This window comes from Leptonychotes weddellii, chromosome 1 (genome assembly GCF_054177405.1).
Source record: "Leptonychotes weddellii isolate Sample4059 chromosome 1, ASM5417740v2, whole genome shotgun sequence".
In the NCBI taxonomy this organism is placed as follows: domain Eukaryota; kingdom Metazoa; phylum Chordata; class Mammalia; order Carnivora; family Phocidae; genus Leptonychotes; species Leptonychotes weddellii.
In genome coordinates this window covers 11397361-11418473 of record NC_138369.1, presented here as the reverse complement: position 1 = coordinate 11418473, position 21113 = coordinate 11397361, and the positions used below count along the sequence as shown (strand labels likewise).

The following is a 21113-nucleotide window of genomic DNA, read 5'->3' as shown; positions in this document are numbered from 1 at the left end:
GTGGAGATCAAGTTCAGAACCAGGGAATGCTGGGAGGGAGCAAACTGAAGCTAGGCCTTAATAAGGGTTCACATTTCAGGGCTGGGCAAGCCCCCTGTGCTTAATCCACAACATCTCGAAGGGCTCCCAGTATGGAGGACTATGGAGGACAGGGAAAACACTGAGGCTCACACTGTTGATGTCACTAGCCTGAGGCCACCATCTGACTCACAATATTCCCATGATATTCCCACCTGGGCCTCTCTCCCATACCTCCCTGCTTCCCAGGTTTGCTCCCCAGCCAACTTCCAGGCCCTGGTCTCCATTCTGCTCTCTGGACAAGAGGACACTGAGGTCCACTAAACACACAATGGGTGTCAGGTCCTTACTGGGCCAAATACCATCTCAGGACCGAATTTCCAGGTGGTGGGGGGAGGGGACAGCACCTACTCTGCAGATGAGAAAACTGATCCTCATACTACAAGTGTTCCTTGCTGAAAGGGCCGGAAGCCGGGTTTGAATCTCTGCTGTTTTTTACTTGCTGGCCACCAGACCTTCAGCAAGTGACTCAAGTTCTCTGACTTAGTTTCTCCAACTACCTCCCAGGGTTGAAGGCAGCACTAACGAGATGAATGGAAGTTAAAACACTCACAACTTCGCTGGTCCACAGCCAGCACTTGCTGAGTGTTGGTGATGGATAAACTGTTCTCCGGGCCTGTTTCCCTTTCTGTAAATAGCACTTCATGGAATGTGGACACAGACCAACTATGGGTGGGGTTTGCCACCCAGAGAGGGAGATATTTATGCTACAGAAGTCCCTACTCACAGCACCCACCTGCCAGGCCCTGGGAGGGAGGCAGCAAGCTCCTGGAAGGTCCCAGGGTACCCCTAGGGACAGTGCCAACTGAGGCAAGGGTCAGGCAGCAGCCCAACACCAGGCTGCCTTTCCTGAGGGTGCCAAAGGCAATGCCTGGGCTCTGGCCTCTGTTTGCTTGTCAGCATGCTGGCGCCGGCCAAGCTCCCTGCTGCCTTCCAACAATGGCCAGTAATGCCCCTTGGCATCAGCAACTGACACTCCCACTGTGGGCACTTCAGCTGTGCCTGGCCAGGGTGCCTGGGATCCCAGCTCTTCCATGTCAGCCTGGCTGGCTCTGGGCAGGACACTGTCTCTCTGCCCCCCAGTCTTCTCTACCTCTCGGGGATCCCTGGAATCATCTGACATGATGGCTATGAGCCAGGCCTGGGCAGAGTGACAGGGCTTAATCAACAGAGGCCAGAGAGCCATTTGCCCAAGGTCAGGTTAGCAACGCTGGCAAGAGAGGAGGGGCATGGAGGCAGGCCAAGCTGGGTTCTCATCCCACTGAGGCCCCTCAAAGGCTGGCGAGTCTATTTCTCATCTGGAAAATGGGGTTTGTAGGCCCTGCCTCTCAAAGATGTGTTCATAAGCCAGGACCCTGGGTCCTTCCCTGGCTGGAGGGATACCTGCTGAAGGCAACAGTGATGTCAACCACGCCCAGCTGGTTTCAAGGCAGTTTCACTCAGCCTCCCAGAGACTCAGAGAGGCTGCGCGGTACGGGCACAGCCTGAATGTGCGGGCCCCTCCCTTGCAGCGGTTTTCTCCCGGGCGCCGGTATCCATGTCATCAACGAGGATGGCAAACACTCAGAGAGGGGCCGTGGGCCTTGCTGGGGGCTGTGGTCCTGTGTAGCAATCCACTTAACCTGTTTTCAGGAGAGGAGGCTGAGGTTCACCTGAGGTGGCAGAGCAGGGACTGGAACCCAGGCTTGGCCAACCTCAATGATATGCCTGCAAACCCTGTGGATTTCCAAACAGCCCCTGAGCCACGCCCACTGACGAAGCCCCATTCTTCAGATTAAGGTGGAAAGGACTGATAAGCTGGAGCCCTGCCTCCCCAGAGCAGCCTGCAGCTGTAGGAAGGCTGGCCAGGAGCTCAGGGGAGCAGAGCACTAGGCCTTCCCTCCAAACCACCCCTTTATTATTTAGGTGTATATTCAAAAACATTTACAGGAAGCTGGAGCAGAGCAGGGAGACAGGAGCCTGCCTACATGCAACTCATGGGCAGTAGAGGACAAACACAAAAGCACACCAGCATATAGGCTCAGAGCTCAGTGACACAGCACAGAGGTGATGGGACCAGGGCACCAGTGAAGGGCAACAGAAGGGGATCTCCCCATGGAGGCAACATGTGAGCTAGAACCTGGTGCCAGGGAGGAGCCAGCCATGGGGAGGGCTGGGGGAGAGGTGCTCCAGGCAAGGACAGCATGTGCAAAGGCCTTACGGGGGTGAAGCTGATGTGGCTAGAAAGACAACCAGAAGAGAATGTAGGGAACATGAGGTTGGGAGGTGGGCAGGGCCTGGAGGACAGTTGGTTTTATGGAGAGGGCAATGGGGAGCCTTGGGCAGATCGAGAGCAGAGCTGGGGCAGGAATTACAGGAAGAACACCTCAGGCTTCCCCAGAAATGGGCTGGCACCACCCACCTCCCACAAGACAGATGATGATACATGAGGCTCACAGGGCTTACAGACTACCCTGAGGTCACATGGGTGGCAGAAGTCAAGGCAAGGCAGCCTGAAGCAGGTGCAAGATCCTTCTACATACTGGGTGAGTTCCCGGTGGGGGATGACCGGGTCAGAGGTTCATGTCAGCCCCCCTGAGCTGGCAAGGCCCTCCCAGCCAGGAGTAGGGAACAATTTGCCACCACAGGGAGTTAGGACCAGGGTGATGCTACCCACCCCCGCCAGCTATTCACATTAGCCATGGAAATTAGGAGGCTTCTAGGAAAGGGCTTGAGCTGATATCAAGGACCAAATTCAGGCCCTCCTCAAGCTAGGGGAGATGAATGACAAGCAGTGGGCTGGGTGTTCCAAAAGAGGTGAGGGGCTCCCAGTGTGTGGGCTGGAGAGGTCAGGTACCGTGCCTGGAGCCCACCAGGACTCTTGAAGCTACCCAACCCTGACTGGGCCACATGGGATGCACAAGCTGGCAGGTGACCACGACATGACCCCCAAGTCATGTAAATGCAGTGTAATGCAGAGGAGCACTGGGGTTTGCCAGGCATAGCTGCCTAGGGACCCCCAGAACACTTTGGGGGTACAGTGGGGGTATTTGGGGCAGCAACAGTGATGTCCATACTATAGATGGGAAACTGAGGCTCAAGAAGGAAGGCAGGCTGCCCAAGCCACCTGGCGAGCTAGGACCTCAAGCAGCCAGGCAGACAAGTACAGGATAGTCCTTCTAGGGTGAATGGAGGTGGTGAAGCTAAGACAATCGGGTGCCTCCCATGTGCCCAGCTCTGCTTGCACACCCCTCAGAGCGGGTTCTATTTCCCCTCTCCCCATTTCACAGAGGATCAAATCAAGGCTCAGAGAGATTACATCACTAGCTCAAGGCCACAGAGCTGAGTGAGATATAATCAGAAACAATGGCCTTGGGGCCAAGGCCCCAGGTGTGAACCATGGCCCCAGCAGACTGGCTGTCTGGGAGTAACAGCAGATCATATATCCCAGGCTGTTCTCAAAACCCCTTTGCTTTCCTCAGCGACCCCATGGCCTCCCCAGACGTCTGCCCCTCTCCCATTCTCTGAGGCCACTGGAGGCAGCACCCATACTCCACCGCGCTATGGAAGAGATCCCTCCATTGTTCAACTAACAGAGTCTTTTATTACTGGGCAGTACTGGCTGGCCTGGGACCCCTGGAGGCAGAAGAGCTTGGTCCCTGCCCTCCGTCCAGCAGAGCAAGGCACCTACAACCCATATTACAAGTGAGAGATGAGCAGGGGAGAAAACAGACTTGTAGGAGCCGAAGCGGGGTGGACCCAACCTCCTGTGAGACCGGCCAGCGTGGACCCCACATTTCAGTTAGCACTTTGCCCCCAAGCAATACTAAGGAGGCCCTTCTGGTAGGAAAGGGCACGGGGTGGTGGTGGGAGGGCAGGATGGGTAACGCCAATGCTGTCAGCCGGCCCGGAGAACAAGGTGAAGGGAGGCCAGGACCCAGGGGCTGCTTTCTGCTGTGTAGACGTTTCACCAATGCTCCCTTCCCACCCTAGCCTGTACCTGGTACCCATCAGAAAACACCCCTCACTGAGTGGGGTTGGAATCCAGGGACTAGAGTGGCAGGACACGGACCTCCTCCCTGTTCCTGAGTCACATAACTCACCCAGAGCCATGGCCCAGACTGAACCTGAGGTCACGGCGCCAGGTTGCCCTTCTGGCCAGTCCACAGCTCTCGCAGCTCGACACGGCAGCCAAGGTCCCGCAGGGCAGCCTTGGCCACGTCCTCGCAGTCACGGTGGGTGGCACGGGCCCGCAAGATGAGTGCCTCAGCCCCCAGGTCCAGGATGGGCTGTGAGAAGGCCTGGCTGCGGGCCACCAGGTTACGGATCAGCATGCAGGCCTGTTTCTGGGAGGAAGAACTGAAGGTGAGGGGCTGCGCACTGGTGGGTGGGGTCCACTCTGACCTCAGGGCCCCCATCATAACATAACAGGCAAAGGTGATCACAACCAACATACGGTAGGTGCTTACGCTGTGACTCATCAGGCTAGATTCATCTCCCCACTTTATCCTCTCAGTCGCCCTGGGAAGCAGGGCTAATTCCCCCAACTCCCAGGCGAGGAAACTGAAGCTCAGGCAGTCAAGTGCTTGGCAGGTGCGGCTGATCCCTCAAATGTGGGACCCTCAGTCTCAGAGCAAGATTCCCCTGTGGCTGGCAAGAGCCTGGGCAGGGGCCCCAGGAAAGGAGGGCAGAGAGACAGTGGGAAGAGGGGGTTGTGCACAGGGCCCACCTGTCAATTACATCATCACTCGTTCATCAACATCTGTGCCCTGTTTATCTGCCATGTGTGGGTGCCACAAAGCACCCCACCATTGGGAGACTAGAAGACAAATAGTAGGTGAGGTGTGAGGGTGTGAGGGACTGCCCAGCCAGGGTGGTGAGGAATGGGTAAGGTGATGGGTGAGCCAAGAGCAGTGTTCCAGAGGAGACACCATCAGCAGCGAAGACCCCTAGTGGGACAGAGCCTGGTGTGTCTGAGGACCAGCAAGGAGGCCCCTGTGCTGGGAGGGTGTGCGAGGTGGGAGTGGGGGAGGCAGCCTATGGATAGCAGGGAATCTTCCAAAAGTCCCAGCAGATCTCCACCTGCTCTCCTCCCATCTCCTCCTCCTCTTCCTATCCTTCTGAAGGAACTGTTAGGAGAGGAAAAAAATCAACACTGGAAGAGCAAAGGAACAGGAAGACAGCTGTGGAGAGAACTGGGTGCATGTTCACGGATGGGAAGTAGATACCTTCGGGGGCTGGGAAGGAAAAAGACTTTGAGAGGACTGGGCTGGGATGGGGATGGGGACAGGGAGGGCCTGGGTCCTGCCCCGCCCTCCTGCCCACAGGCCCACCTGCACTCTAGCCTCTCGCGGGTGCGCCTTCATGGCCTGCAGTGCGACCAGGGCCCCGCCGCCCTCCATGATGACCCGGCTGTTCTCTGGCTTTCGCAGGGCTAGGACGCACAGGGCCGCACAGCTCTGCTCGCAGACCTGTGGGGGGTCACAGGGATGGCGGAGACAGTCAGATGCCCATCACCCGGAGGGCCCGCCGTGGCTGCCACTGTTAATTCCCCAGGTGAGTGCCCTGCAGTTTCCCCTGGAGAGACCGCTGCCAGCCCGTGTATATACCAGATCAGTAATAAGAGGAATGATAAAAACCTCAACCACGCTCTTAGGGGGGATGGTCTCCACCGAGGCCTCTCGTGGGCCCCACCCCAGCCCTAGCCCTGCTTGAGGAAATGGGGAAGAGCACCAGGTGAACCCAGATACTGATTTGGGACTCCAGCCACTGTGCCCCACCTCTTGCGCCCCCTGCCTGGGGTAGGTACCTGGGGGCTGGCCAGGTGCTGGGTCATGGCGGCTACGATGGACTCTGTCCCGCCAGCACGGATAATGGCGTCCTTCACATCATCGTTGCCTGCGATGGCCCGCAGGGCACTCAACACTTGCTTCACAAGGTCCTACAGGAGGGTAAGGTGGGGGTCAGCTCTGGCTAGCTCGTCCTCCTGCGCTGTGCCAGACACTAACTGCTTGGTTGCTGGTTTGGGGGGGGGGAGGGTGGAGTCTTGAGGGAGGGTCTGTTGTTCCGCTGTCTGAACAACAGGTGGGGCCACCCTGGGGCATGCGGGCAGGCTGTGATGGCAGGAGAGGCTCAGGGAGGTGGACCCTGTGGATTAGTCCACCTGTGCCCAGCCCAGGCATTTGGACAACCTTGACACCCACCCCTCACACACGGAGGGGGCATGCGACTCAGGCCAGGAATCAAAGCCCAGGGTCCCCTGGCCATAGCTGAGTCCCCAGGTCCTGAGCTGAGGACAGCTGACCAGATGCTGCTGGGACTGCTGACCGCCCCAGTGAGGGGCAGAGCTGTGAAAGAGAAAGAGAAAGCGGTGGGAGGGAAACCAAGCCTCCACCCACCCCCGACTGTCCAGGAGTACAAACAAAATGTATTCCCTCATGAGCTTAAGCCAGTTCAAATACAGCTTTCTGGGGTTGGGGGCAATAGGACCATTGCTGCCACAGGACGGGGAGGTACTCCCGCCCTAAGCCAGGCATGTAGAGAGGGGATTAAGTGGCTGTTAAATGAAAGAATAATGAATAGGGGTCCCCGCCCCATTTTATGGATGGGGAAACCGAGGCACTAAGGATTTGTCTCACTCAAGCGTCACACCCCTGAGCTGGGGGCTGGGCCAGCCCCTGTCAACACCCACTCACGTTCCTCCCACTGCTGGTAGAAAATACAAAGGTGTTAAAGGATAGTAAGACAGGGTGGGTGGATTTGTTTTCTCCCAAAACTTTACTTCCTGCCCTGGGGTTAATGAGAAGTGAAAACTGCACTTTGCTTCCAGGGTCAGCAGACAGGGCCGGTATGTTCTGATTCAAGCTTGTCTGGGTGGCTGGGGCTCAAGGGGGCAGAGTTCACTGGGAAGTCTGGAACCTTCCTGTGGCATTGAGAGAAATGACAAATCGAAATCCAAGTGAGGGGCGCTTCATACCCTAAGATGGCTCTGGATACCCACCTGGTGGTCACTGCAGGTGGCCAGTAGGGCCACCAGGACACCGAGGCCCCCAAGGTCGACGACCTCCTGGCAAAACTCGTTGCGGATGGCCAGGCGGGATAGGGTGCTGCAGAGCTCACTCAGGACACTGGGGTTGTCAGAGAATGCTGTGGAGAGGGAGAGGAACCACTGGGGGCAGGACAGGGAGAGAACCAGTCCCAGCTTGGAACCAGAAGCCAGCGGTCCTGGTACAAATCCTGTTCCACCTGGGAAGCGGGGCCCTTCTGCCAGGCAGGGCGGCCACACGCACCAGGAGAGCCCCACTGAACACCAGGGCCGCCCAGACCTGCAGTGCTCCCTGCTGGCCGCAGAAGACACGCGAACTCGCCCTCCCCCGCGCGGTGTCCCAGATAAATTCCAGACCAACTGATGAGCTCAACTAAAAAAAGAAAACCATAATAGTGCTATAATAAAACATCCAAACTATTTTTATGTTCTTGGGGTGGGAATGACCTTTCTAAGTGCAACGGGAAACCCAGAAACCGTAGAGGGACATATGGATAGAGTTGACCTGGGCAAAATTGAACACAGATGCCGAAGACGAAGCTCAGAGGCCCCAGGGAGGAGAGGCCTGCACTGGGGCTCACATGGGGGGTGGTAGGGGTGGAAGGGTGGGGGGGAGTGAACAACCCTAATTTATACAGAGCTCTGTGACAGTCAGCTGGTATGTCCCCCTGGTCAGAGTGCAGCCCCCAGCAATGCCATGAGCACTAATACTGGGGGGAGGTATTCTCTAGATGTAGTGACATCTATGATCAGCTAACTTCAAGATGACCCTTGATGGTCTGAGTGTGGGCCTCATCCAGTCAGCTGAAGGCCTTAAGAGGGAAACTGAGGTCTTCCTGAAGAGGAAGAAGCTCACCTGAGGACTGTGGTGTTGGCTCCTGCCTAAGCCTGCTCCATGGATTTCAGACTCACCAGCCCCTTGGCCACATGAGCCAATTCTTTGAAAACACACACACACACACACACACACATCCCACTGGTTCTGCTTCTCTGGTAGAACCCTGACTGATAGGAGCTCTGTCAACAAACGAGAAAGATGTAAACTCCCCCTCAGAGAAGCAGCTCGACTTCGCAGATGGCTGGGCCTGTTTTCACCCTCTCCAGAGGTATGAGACTGAGGCAGGCCTGCCTCTCCGGAAGACAGGGCCAGAGTCACACAAACAAGCCTAGCTATAGAGCCAGAGCCACAGGCAGGCTGGGAAGAACTCATTCTTCTAGCACCTTCTGTGCACCAGACCAGAGTCAGGCCTTTTCTGGTGGGTACAGTGGACAGGGGGCAGGGAATTTCAGGTCTGAACATCAGCGCTGTGAGCTCCTATGGCTGGCTTGCCTTGGTCATCCCAGTCAGGAACATGTACGTGCATAACAATTTGAGGCTAAGTATGAACCAAAGTGTAAACCTCCACCGGGGACCAGCCACACTCCCCCATCTTTGGGAAACACCCTTATTTGTCCCTTTGGGGAGCTCTCCTTTCCGTGTGCTCTCAGTCTGTGTGGGTGCACAGAGCCAAGCCCCTTCCTCAAATGGCTTCAGAGATGGGCACAAGATCTGGTCTTGGCCAATGAGCCCTGGCTTGGAACTCTCCTAGAGCAACCAGAAGTAAGGACACTATTCCACTAGGGCTGCCATGTGGGTGGTAGTAAGCCAAAAGAGGCAAGTGGAGCCTGGAGCCAGCCATGCCTGAAGCAGTCCTAAAACCCAACTCTCATTCTCACACCTGCTCCTACCTTTGGTGGCCTCAATGAGCACCTTCAAGCCTCCATTCTCCTGCACAATCATCTTGGCATGGTCATGGGCATGGCCAAAGGGCACACGGATATCATCGTCGAAGGTCATGACTCGGAGGGCCCAGCAGGCCTCCGTGACCACGTCGGCACAGTGACCATGCCGGGTGATGGCACCGGTCAGCAGGGGCAGCACACCGGCCTTCACCAGGCTCTGCCGATTCTGCTCGTGCTTCAGGCTGGCATGGCACACACAGCGGATCCCAGAACAGGTCAGATCGGCTGCGTCAGCATTCTGGGCCAGTGTGACCACCAGCAGCTGCAGGCCCTGGGTGTCTAGGAGATCGGGCTGGCCATCGGTCAGGGCTGACAGGGCGTTGAGGGCCTGGAGCAGGAGGCCCTGGTCACTTGCTATAGCAAGCCTCCAGGCGGCGAGAAGGATGGGGTAGGCCCCCTTCTGGGCTGCCAGGAAGCGGCAAGCCTCGTGCTGCTTGCACTGCTCAAAAAAGCGGGCAAGGTGCGCGGACACCTCCTGGGGGCGAGAGCGGGCCACGGACTCCTGCAGGTCATCCAGGGCCTAGAGGACACGGGAGAAACTTCAGTGTCAGCTCAGCCCAAAGAGGTTCCACAGTGACAGGGCTGCCCCCGTGACATTCCCTCTCCTGGGATCTAGGCCTGTGGTGGAAATTCAGTCCAGCCGTGGTAGCTTCCACACTAGGAGCTTCGAGCTTCAGAGGCCACAGAGAGATGGAGAGACCCAGCTCTCTCAGGGTCCCTCCATGGAGCCACATACGTGAGTGCAGACACAGTCAACGCTCCAGCCCTAGCTGCCATGGCAAGATGCTCCAAGCCAGACCCTCGGAACCATCTGGCTGAGCTCAGTTCACCCAGCCGAACCATAAGGTACAAGAAAATGGCCGTTGTTTTGGGTTGCTTACTATGCAACTAAAACTAATCGACATACCCTCCAGTGGCCACCTCTCCAAGGAAGGTGAAAGTTACCTTTGCCAGACCGGCCCATACAGATGCCTCCTGTTTGTCTCTCTCATTCATTCCACAAATATTTATCTGCCAAATGAAATCACACCACACACACTATTGATCTATCCAAATTCAATTCAAAGTCCCTGGGGGGAAAAACAGTAATAACGAGAGGAAACAATTTGAAAAGGGCATCCAAGTCTAGCTGCCGTTCAATTCCATGCTCCAGACCTGCCTTCAGCAATGGGCCCAAGATGAACCCAAGCCTCCTGGGGCTTACGAAATCACTGGTCCCGGGCCCCAGGGAGGGCAGCTCTACAGATGCCATCAACCCAAGCCAGAGGGCTGTGATTTAGCCACCACTGCCGGAATGGCAAGGATGCCTGTTGGCTCACCGTCCCTGAGCTGGACTTAACTGAGTATATGTTGCAATGACACAGAATATTAATAGGCTAAAAGCAGAGAATGTGCCTTGAATGGACATTTGCCAAAGAAAATACACTGGTGGCCACTAGGCAGACAAAAGGATGGTCCACATTGCTAGTCATTAGGGAAATGCTCGAAAAAGTAAATATGGAATTACCACATGATCCAGCAATCCCACTTCCAAGCATATACCCAGAAGAACTGAAAGCAGTCTTAAAGAGATGTCTGTATATCCGTGTTCACAGCAGCATTAATTCTAGTAGACAAAAGCTGGAAGCAACCCAACTTTCCATTCATGGATGAATGGATAAACAGAATGGGGTCCATCCATGCAATGGAATATTATTCAGCCACAACAAGGACCACAATTCTGACCCAAGCTCCAACATGGATGAAGCCTGAGGACATTATGCTGAGTGAAAGAAGCCAGCCACAAAAGGACAAATACTCTGTGATTCCACTTATAGGAGTCCCTAGAGGAGTCACATTCACAGAGGCAGGAAGTAGAACTGTTAGGGGAGGGGAATAGGAAGTTAGTGTTTAATGGGCACAGAGTTTCAGTTTGGGAAGATGAGAAAGTCCTGGAAATGGATGATGGGGATGGTTGCGCAACAACATGAATATACTTCGTGTCACTGAACCATCCACTTAGAAATGGTTAAGATGGTGAATTTGTGTTATATTTTACCATAAACCAAAAACAGAGGATGTAGCATTTGAGCAGGAACCTGGCAAGAAACCTAAAAAGCTGGCCCAAATGGCCCAAGTGCCGTTAAGACGCACAGTGCTGGAGTTGTAACACTCTGGGTTTAGTCAGGTAAGAGAAGAAAAGATAATGGTCACAATCCACACACTCATCTCCATCCAGTTTGTGGGGAATCTCCTCTTGTCCTGGATGGCATCAGGAAGGCAAGTCTCTGTGCTGGCTGGCTAAGATGGTGGTCTTCACAGTCCCTAGGTGCTGCCTGAGACCCCAGACCCCAGGAGTGGCTGAGGAGAGGACAGTCGCTAAAGTGAAGGTGGCAGAGTCAGCTGTGTTCCACCTGCGACAACTCAGCTTGGTGACGGGGGCTTTGTCCACCAACCCGGGGGTCACTTTCTCTGTGACTGACGGCTTGGATTCTGAAACTCCTCACACATAAAACCAGTCCAGCTCACCTTCTCCTTAGAGAGTTCCAAGACTTCTTCTTGTTTTGTTTTGTTTTTTCTACAAGTCTGTGTGCAACAAATTTCCTGACTCTGGTAGACTCATTTCAAAAGGCATCACAGAGTTGAATCTTTCTCCTACAGATAAGCACTGTTCACACGTCGGAGCCACGGCAGCAGAGGTCAATGCCGCCGTGGCATGAGAAGGGGCTGGTTCAACTGCAAGGTGAGAGTAAGGCTGGGAGGATGTGAAACCCAATGTGTGTGGCGCCTCCCACACGGGAAGGGAAAGAAGGGGTTTGGTGGGAGAGACGAGACAGGGACTTTCAGATTTTGCTATAAATGCTTGAGTATTGCTTGAATCTTTTATGCCAAGAACATGTTCACATTGTTCTTCAGTAATGAAAAATAAAATTTAAAAGTCGAATTAAGAAGAATAAAAAAGCAAAGGTTGTGAACAAAAGGAGTTTTCTGTACTGCTGGTAGAAGACAGCAGAGCTTCCCAGCTTGATTTCCCTGGGAGAGGAACCTGGGTCTGGGTCCCAGCTCTGCCCCTCACTGGCTGTGACCACAAGTGAGTCATTTATCTTTAGGGAGCCTCAGATTCCTGATCAGCAAAATGGGCTAACAACAGATTGAGATAATATGTTTTATTTATTTTTTTATTTTTTTAAAGATTTTATTTATTTATTTGTCAGAGAGAGAGTGAACGAGCAAAAGCAGTGAGAGCGGCAGGCAGAGGGAGAAGCAGGCTCCCCGCTGAGCAAGGAACCCGATGCGGGGCTCGATCTCAGGATCCTGGGACCATGACCTGAGCCGAAGGCAGACGCTTAACCTTAGACTGAGCCACCCAGGTGTCCCATGTTTTAAGAATTTAACACAATGCTGGGGTGCCTGGGTGGCTCAATCGTTAAGCGTCTGCCTTCGGCTCAGGTCATGACCCCAGGGTCCTGGGATCGAGCCCCACATCGGGCTCCCTGCTCTGCAGGAAGTCTGCTTCTCCCTCTCCCACTCCCCCTGCTTGTGTTGCCTCTCTCGCTGTGTCTCTCTCTGTCAAATAAATAAATAAAATCTTAAAGAAGAAAAAAAAAAAAGAATTTAACACAATGCTGAGCACTTAAGAAGTACTCAGTTACGAAAGACTATTGTTACTGAGACCCTTCATATGTAAAGAGCATCTACAAATCAATAAAAACAAGATGAACAACCCAATAAAAAAACTGCCAAGACAACAAACTCCTTTCTTACTAGCAAATAAGTTAAAACAAGGAGATAATTTTCTCAAAACCTCCATGAGGCAGGAGATGGTGAGGACCCTGAGAGCAGAGAGAAGTAAATACCTTGCCTTAGGCAGAGCTGGGTTCATACCTAGGGCTGTGTTCTCCAACTTCCTCTTTTATCACTTTACTCTCTCTTGCTGTCAGGTAGATCATTTTTTTCTCTTTGGATTACCCATCTGTAAAATGGGAATAATAATCCCCACCTTGCAGGGGTCTTTGGGAGAATAACTAAGATAGCACAAAGAAAGCACCTTGCCCAGAACTGACTCCACAGTCAATTCTCAATAAACACCACAGCCTTTGCCTTTTTACCAATAGCATTTAACCCCTGTGACCTTTACCTTCCTTATTTGTGTGCTGGAGAGTGAGGGTAGGCTCTGGGCCTCTGTTACCCCATCAGTAAGTAAGAGATGACACCACCTACCTCACAGGCCAGTTTTAGTGCTAAAGGGGCAGGCTATATAATGTGCTGGTGAATAGTCAGTGCTCAACAGGTGACAGCCTTATTGTGATTCCACTCTCTTTCTGTAATTCCTGTCCATCTCTGAGAAAACTTAGTGGTTAGGAGGCTCCTCCATGGTGCCCTCTGTCCCAAGGCTGCCAACACCGGGGACAACCTGAGCACTGTCCATCCCAAAAGGGCTCTCAGATATGGACTCAGGGAGCCCTGGCTGCAAGCTCAGGCTCCCATGTACATGCTGGGTGCCTGCCCTTCAGAACCTGCATCTGTCATCTGGGAACCAGTGGAAAGGTGCCCCTAACAGACTGTTAAACAGTGATGTGCGTGGAATGACATGTGTAAGGTCAGCCATGCCCACATGGGCCACCCCTTCCTACCTGTAGGATGTCGTGTGTAGGCTCCTGGGATCCATCTGCAGAGGCTCTGGGTGCCAGCTTTATAATGTTGCTCAGATCAACCCCTGCGGGGGGCGGGGAGGGGGGTCAGGAAACAAGTGACAGCCATCATCCCCACAGGCCTGCCAGAACATACCTCACGTCCCTTCTCCTGGGACCACCCCACTCTGGAGGCCTTTGGGGGGTCTGCCCAGCTCCCCATCCCAACCTTTCCCTGCCAGGGCCCAGCAGCCACATTCATACAAGGGATGTAGGATATGGAGGGGTGGTCTTTGCCCCTTGGCCCTGTCCAACCACTGGGAGCAGAGCAGTAGTGAGGCTGCAGGTCATCACTGTGGCGAGAGACACACTCTACCTGGTGGGCTAGGTAGAATCCCACCCTGGCTGCACATACCACCTGGCTGCACCCCCACCCTCCCTGGCACCCCTAGGGAAGCCTCCACTGCACAAGACACATCTGGGTACTCCTCCAGTCCCTGGCCAGTATCTATATCCTATATCCCACTCTGTGCCGGGGACACCAGCCTCTGACCTCTGAGGCTGGGCCCCTGAGCTCCCTTGCCCTCTCAAGTCTGACCGGGCTTGACCAATGGGGAAGAGGACTTCAGATTAGAAGAAATGGGAGGGTGGGGTATTTATTCCCATCTCCCTGCCTCTGCCTCTGCCTCTGCCAGATGACTCCCCACCCCCAGCCATGGCTGTTGTGGGGCCGGGGAGGTCTCCTAACCCTGCCCACACCACTGTAAATAAATAGTCCCCTCTTAACCACTGTCCCCCATAGGCTGGTGTTTCCACAGGCTGGTGACCAACACCCCCTTCTGCCTCCATGAACTCAAGCTGGAGTGTAGGTGAGGCAGGGAGGCAGGTGGCCCTGTTTCTTGGGAGGTAGTCAGGAAAAACTTCTTCAAGGAAGTGGCAATTAAAATGAGACCCACCTTGAAGGATTCAGCCCTGCAGATGTCTGGGTGGGGGGTCAAGGCAAGTAGAGGGAGGACAAGAACAAAGTGGGAGAAGGTGGCCAGCCTGCTCAGGGCAGAACGCAGACAGGGCGACGGGGCCCAGGGCTGCCACGCCAGGCAAGACAGAGCCATGGCAGGAAATCATTCTTGCACGTTAAGAGCTGTGGACTGGAAGTGACTTTTGGGCAAAGAGTCAGACCAGAGCTGGGACAGAGCCACAGTGCCCTACCTTGTGATTCAAACTGTTCCACGGCCTCTTTTACTGCGTCCTCTGACCCCATCTCGAACTCTTCAATGTTTTCACGAACGGCTGCATCGAAAGTCTCCTGGGTGATACGCTTGGAGGCCATTTCCATCTCCTGTGCATGGGGCGGCAGGTGCCTGCCTGAGAGACACTCTCAAACTGAGAAATCAAGGTAGGAAGAAAGCTTCATTGAGGGTGAGAGGACAACTGCGAGCCTGGCTATCACTTAAGGAAGAGCTACCAGGGGCCAAAGCCTAGGACCTCCCAGGAAAAATTCTAACAACCTGGGTCACAGAGAAGGCTGATACCCCACCATCTGCAGAGCTTCTAAAAGTGTAGAAGAGGGCAGGTGGTTTACATTTTATCTAAGAAAGAGAAGATGTTAATATGTGTCCTTCTAGTTAAAAAAAAAAGGATAAAATATTATTTTAACAATATTACATGTTATATGTTGTTACATGACCATAATGAAACACGGTTATAATGCCACATTTTATGTAAAGTGTTATTTACAACATGCAATATTTGTTGTAACATGTAATACTATAACTATACGGTATTTTATCATATAGTTAGGTATTTCATAAATAACTATGTAATAAAACTACTTACAGTGGTATGCTGTTATACCAATAAAAGTTTTAAGATAAAAATTAATAATAGGGGCGCCTGGGTGGCTCAGTCGTTAAGCATCTGCCTTCGGCTCAGGTCATGATCCCAGAGTCCTGGGATCGAGCCCCGCGTCGGGCTCTCTGCACAGCGGAAAGCCTGCTTCTCCCTCTCCCACTCCCCCTGCTTGTGTTCCCTCTCTCGCTGTGTCTCTCTCTGTCAAATAAATAAAATCTTTAAAAAAAGAATAATAAATAAAATAGTAAGCGAAATTAAAAACTAATAGAAATACTTACCATGAGGGGAAATAGGGAAAAGGGTGATGAGGACAGGACGAGAAGCTGGATTATTCTCTCCAAATATAACTTGTTTCATGGTTGCTGTTTTTTTTTTTTTTAAAGGATTTTATTTATTTATTTGTCAGAGGGAGAGAGAACAAGCAGGGGAACGGCAGGCAGAGGGAGAAGCAGACTCCCCGCTGAGCATAGGGCTCGATTCCAGGACCCTGGGATCATAACCTGAGCCAAAAGCAGACGCTTAATCTACTGAGCTACCCAGGCATCCCATGTTGTTGTTGTTGTTGTTGTTTGGAGATTTTATTTATTTATTTGAGACAGAGAGAGATATAAAACACAAGCCGGGGGCGCCTGGGTGGCTCAGATGGTTAAGCATCTGCCTTCGGCTCAGGTCATGATCCCAGGGTCCTGGGATCGAGTCCCGCATCGGGCTCCCTGCTCCGCGGGGAGCCTGCTTCTCCCTCTGCCTCTCTCTCTCTCTGTCTCTTATGAATAAATAAATAAAATCTTAAAACAAAACAAAACAAAACACAAGTCGGGGGAGAGGGGCAGAGGAAGAGAAGTGAGAAGTGAGAAGCAGACTCCCCACTGAGAAGGGAGCCTGATGTGGGGCTCGATCCTAGGACTTTGGGATCATGACCTGAGCCGAAGGCAGACGATTAACCAACTGAGCCACCCAGGCGCCCCCTCTGTTTCATGGTTTTAAGTTTAGAACCCATGTAAATGCTTTATGTGGTTAGGAAAAGGAATAAATCAACATAAACGAAAATAAAAATGAAAGCAATCCCTAAAAATCAAGAGTAAAATGAAACCCATGAATCTAACAATATATGCAGAGTTTAAAATACAGTGATAGAGGGGCACCTGGGTGGCTCAGTCGTTAAGCATCTGCCTTCGGCTCAGGTCATGATCCCAGGGTCCCGGGATCGAACCCTGCATCGGGCTCCCTGCTCAGCGGGAAGCCTGCTTCTCCCTCTCCCACTCCCCCTGCTTGTGTTCCTGCTGTCGCTCTCTCTCTTTAATAAATAAAATCTTTAAAAAAAAAATAAAATAAAATACAGTGATAGAACCATATATTCCTACTGGGATGTACAATAAGAATAGAAAGAACTGTAAAAGAAAATCTTCAACAGTTTTCAGTAATCATGTTATTGGAAATGATAATAGTAAAATCATTTGGAAGCCACTGTGGATATAGCAAATAAGTAATATTGTTTATCTCATTAGGAACTAGCACAAAAGAAAAAAAGATTCTAACACACACAAAAAAATCCAAAAAGTAAAAACTCAGAACTAAATTTGAACTGGAATTATCAGTACAAACTCATGGATGGATTTTTTCTTAGTCAAACAAAGAACCAATTTTTCTTTTTTTTTTTTTTTAAGATTTTATTTATTTATTTGACAGAGAGAGACACAGCGAGAGAGGGAACACAAGTAGGGGGAATGGGAGAGGGAGAGGCAGGCCTCCCGCAGAGCAGGGAGCCCGATGCGGGGCTCGATCCCAGGACCCTGGGATCATGACCTGAGCCGAAGGCAGACGCTTAACGACTGCGCCACCCAGGCGCCCCAAGAACCAATTTTTCTAATGATATCAGCTGAAAATGCCTAGAGGAAATAACACCACAGCAGTAGTGAACACCCCGAATACCACCAATGGCCTCTAAGTATCATTTTCCCAACAAAGAAGAGAGGACTCCTGGAGGAATGGCTGATTCTACAACTGAGAAGAAAACAGGCCAGAGAAGCTGGGCCAGGAGCATCTTCTCAGACCAGAAAGCAAGGAAGCTTCTAAAAACCATCAGGGTTAAGTCAAAGGACTTGGAGCAAACCCTAAGAGACGCCCATGGGCCCAAGTGACAGATGAGCACTAAAACAAAACAACAAAACCAAACAAAACACAATAAATAACAAAATCTATGCGTTCATAATAGTACTAAAACACACTCTGCTCATTTTGCTGAAAACTGGCAAATAAAGAATACAGCATTCATTCTACTTCCCTCACATAATTACCAGATTATAAAGAGGGGAAGAGGAAAAGTTCTGTTTTGTAGATGAATTCCAACTGATTATCCATAACTGGGCAGATTTAGATGACAATCCCCACAGGCTGCAAAACCGTAAGGAGCAAAACTGATGGGGAACCTGACAATGAGGGGACAGTACCCTCGTCCACTGCGTGATTTCACATCACCAGAATAGAAAGCCAACACCACCTGCCTCCAGACAAGAGTGAAATGCACCTGTGAAATCATCTTCCCCAAAACTCAAACCCAATCTGACCATGCATCCAATAGAACTTTCTGTGATGATGGAATATTCTCTATCTGTGCCATCTACGTGGGTTTTAGCAGTTGAAATATAGCTAGTGTGACTGAGGCACTGAACGTGTACTTTTTATTTATTTTTATTTTATTTATTTATTTTTATTTTAAATAGTCTCCATGCCCAGAGTGGAGCCCAACGTGGGGCTTGAACCCACGATCCTGAGATCAAGACCTGAGCAGAAATCAAGAGTCAGCTGCTTAACCGACTGAGTCCCCCAGGCAACCCTACCACTCTCTCTTTTTAACGAAGAGGGAAACAGGCCTCAGGCCCAGAGCCTAACAGGGGTTAACAACTATTTTCATTTTGCTTCTTTTATTACATCTATTTTGTTTATTGCGGTAATACTTTTTCGTTTCCATTAAAATACATCACTTTCTAAATTTATAATAAAGTTTCGGAATAGTACAAAGAACACCTATTTCCTTCTAACTTTACCAGTTGTTAACATTTTGCCAGGTTAATCTCTGTGAGAGTGTGTGTTCCTGCACACACGTCATGTGAGAGTATGCTCCAGGAATCAGATCCTTCCCTCCTAAAGACGTCAGCATGAATCTCTGAAGGACATTCTCACACATCCAATGTGCAACTAAAATTTAACACAGGAAGTTTAACAATGATACATTACTATTTTCTAATATACACTCCATGACCAACTTTCTCCATTGTCCTAATGCTGTCTTTGAAAACAATTATTTTTCCTGGTCCCAGGTCTGTTATAGAATCGTGCATCACAGAAAATGTTAGGGGAACAAAGGCACAGGGAGTACTAGGACAGCAGGAGGGGAATGTGGCAAAAATCCGAAAGCAAATTTGGGCTGTATGGGAAACAGGCCACTCAAGCCTGCGCTTCTGTTTCTGGAGGTGGCACAGGATGTGAATATTCCATCTGTGTGCAGATGTTTTCGGGGAGGAGGACAGGCTCTGGGGCCAGCAGGGGGGACTTGAATCCCAGGCCCTCCACTTAACCTGTTGGTCAACTCTCTCTTGTGTGACATGGGGATAAACAAAGAGAATCTACCTCATAGGGCTGTCGTGAAAATTCAACCAGTTAATCCCTATAAAGCGCTTAAATAGGATTTGGCACAGAGTAAGAGCTCAATAAACATTAGCTATTGTTCCTTTTGTTGCTTAGAGGTAATTCAACCAGTTCAATTTGGGGGAGAGGCATAAGGGCATCAAACACCATACCTTGCTCCCTTGCAGGTAGCTCCCCTAATTCTTTCTGCCCCAGAACAACAAGGATCCATTTAGGGGTTGCTAAGGATTTCCATGGTCAAAGGTGAAGGAAAAGAGTAAGGATTTTCTGTGTCAATTAAGAGCTTCTCAGTGAGGCACCCAGGCTGGTATGTGTGTGCAGGTGTTTCTGACCAGTTCCGAGGGGCAGGAACTTCCCAGCTGGGACTGTCGGAGGGACTCTGTTCCTGACCCTGCTACCAAATGATGCTCCCACCACCCTGACCATGCTTCAGATCTGAGTGGGTCAACAGTGAGTGGCCACCCTGTCACAGAGGCCCAGTCCTAAAGGCGAATGTCAATTATACCTACTTTACGGATGGGAAATCTGAAGCTCAGAGAGGGGAAGAACCTGTCAGAGATCACACAAGCAGTAAGAGGCCTGGTCATCATGCCACTTTACTTCATTAACACTTGCCCTCCACCTGGGTTCTCTGTAGAGTTCCTGCTAGCTCTTCCAGGCCACCTCCTCCTGGGTGCCTTCCCTGACCACTTAGAACCTGTATGTGCTCTCTGGCCTTGGCTCCCCCTGCCCAGTCCTGAGCTCGGGAGATCAATGTCCGGCTCTGGGACTACCTCTAAGGCAAGCTGGGCCTTAGGGTGGGCATAGGGCTAGGTGACAGAATGAAAGTACATATCTGGAGTTCATGAGAAAGACGGTGCCTAGGAATGGTCATCTGGGAGCCACCTGGGAACAGTCCAGGCTAGGAAAGGGGGAAAACAGCATTACCAGTCCCCATGATGGGTCGAAGGTGTGCTGGAGGAAAGAAAGGGAGTTAGCAAGACCCCAAATGACAGCTGGTTTCCCTTTCTAAGCCAAGGTTCCACTCACCAAGAAAACGGTGCCCTGACATGGCAGGGACTCCAATGATTCATCTTCCTCCACCCGACACACCCACCCTGGTTCAGGCACAATCCTCCCTATAGGTGGCTTCCTCCCTGCCACACTCTGTACCTCTATTCTCCACTCAGCAGGCAGGGAGAAACTCGAAATCACAGAGACCTCACTGCTCAAAATCCTGCACTGGCGTCCCAACCCTCTCAACAAAATCCAGTCTACTTACCAGCACTTTTTCTACGTGGACCCCACCTAGGTCTCTTACCTAGACCTTCTCACCAGAGCTTTCCCACCTCTTTCTCATCCTTCCCAGCCACCCAAGGGATGCTCTTAATAACCATATGGTTAAAGCAGCCCCCCCACTCCTTTCGCATAATCCTTTTTGAATACTATATCTACCTGGAGCGACATGTTCATCTATTTTACTTCCTTTTACTGTCTAGCCTCCTCCCCAATTAAGTTTAACCTCCACAAGAACTGGGGCTCAGTCAACTTTGTTCACCACCTTCCCCCCTGCCCAGGATGCAGCCAGATACGCAGCAGGCACTCAGTACATAGGTTATGAATGGATGAATAAATGAATGAAAAGAAAGCCGAGGCCAGGGAAATGGGGGATTTTGTCCCCTGGCAGCTTCTGTAAGAGTCATTCCCCAAAACCAAATCCCCGAGGGCGGCGCCACAGTCACCAGCCCGACCCCGCGGCGCCCACTCCCCTCCCCGCGCGAGGGAACTCCGCGGCCGCCGCTTCTCACCCTGTTTTCGCAGCCACGTGGGGAAAGGGTGGGGCTCGCGACTGTCACCGGCAGAACCACCTCTGGTCCCTTCCGGCCACCGTACGGGCGCAGGTGCGCTGGCGCCAACTCGCCTCGGCCTCCCTCAGCTCCACGGACCGCTCCCGGAGTGATCAAGAGTGACCGCGAGCGCAGGTAAAGCCGAGAGAGCCAACAGGTGTGCAGAGGCGGCGTCTTTGCCGCCTTTTTCCGGCCGCTCCCCGTTTCCGCCGCCCTCAATAAATTAATCTTTCGCCTCGGGAGCGTCTGCCCTGAGAAGCGAGCAACGCGCCTGCGCAAGAGGACTTGGCGGCGGCC

General features: G+C 52.0%; 2 protein-coding genes across 5 annotated transcripts in view; one reads left to right on the top strand and one right to left on the bottom strand.

The window, feature by feature from the left end:
* Positions 1-1487: 1487 nt before the first annotated feature.
* On the bottom strand, positions 1488-21025 carry ARMC6 (armadillo repeat containing 6). Of its 4 annotated transcripts, none has more exons than XM_081815981.1 (9): positions 20778-21025; positions 14704-14877; positions 13498-13580; positions 8831-9404; positions 7058-7203; positions 5867-5998; positions 5391-5528; positions 4161-4403; positions 1488-1700 (listed from the first exon to the last, which is right to left on the bottom strand). In XM_081815981.1, exons 2-8 carry the CDS (start codon positions 14828-14830, stop codon positions 4191-4193), a joined length of 1413 nt encoding a protein of 470 aa, XP_081672107.1. In that variant the 5' UTR covers positions 14831-14877; positions 20778-21025; the 3' UTR covers positions 1488-1700; positions 4161-4190. The 4 variants fall into 4 exon arrangements, with proteins under 4 accessions (XP_081672107.1, XP_030896314.2, XP_030896313.2 ...); XM_031040454.2 differs by lacking the exon at positions 1488-1700 and adding an exon at positions 3639-3744; XM_031040453.2 differs by lacking the exon at positions 1488-1700 and having other exon boundaries at positions 3639-4403.
* SUGP2 (SURP and G-patch domain containing 2) overlaps positions 20825-21113 on the top strand; it is a 33861-nt gene continuing 33572 nt past the window's right edge. The window contains exon 1 of the mRNA XM_081815918.1: positions 20825-20951. The gene's annotated coding sequence lies outside the window, so the exon portion shown is untranslated. The remainder of the gene's footprint in view (positions 20952-21113) is intronic.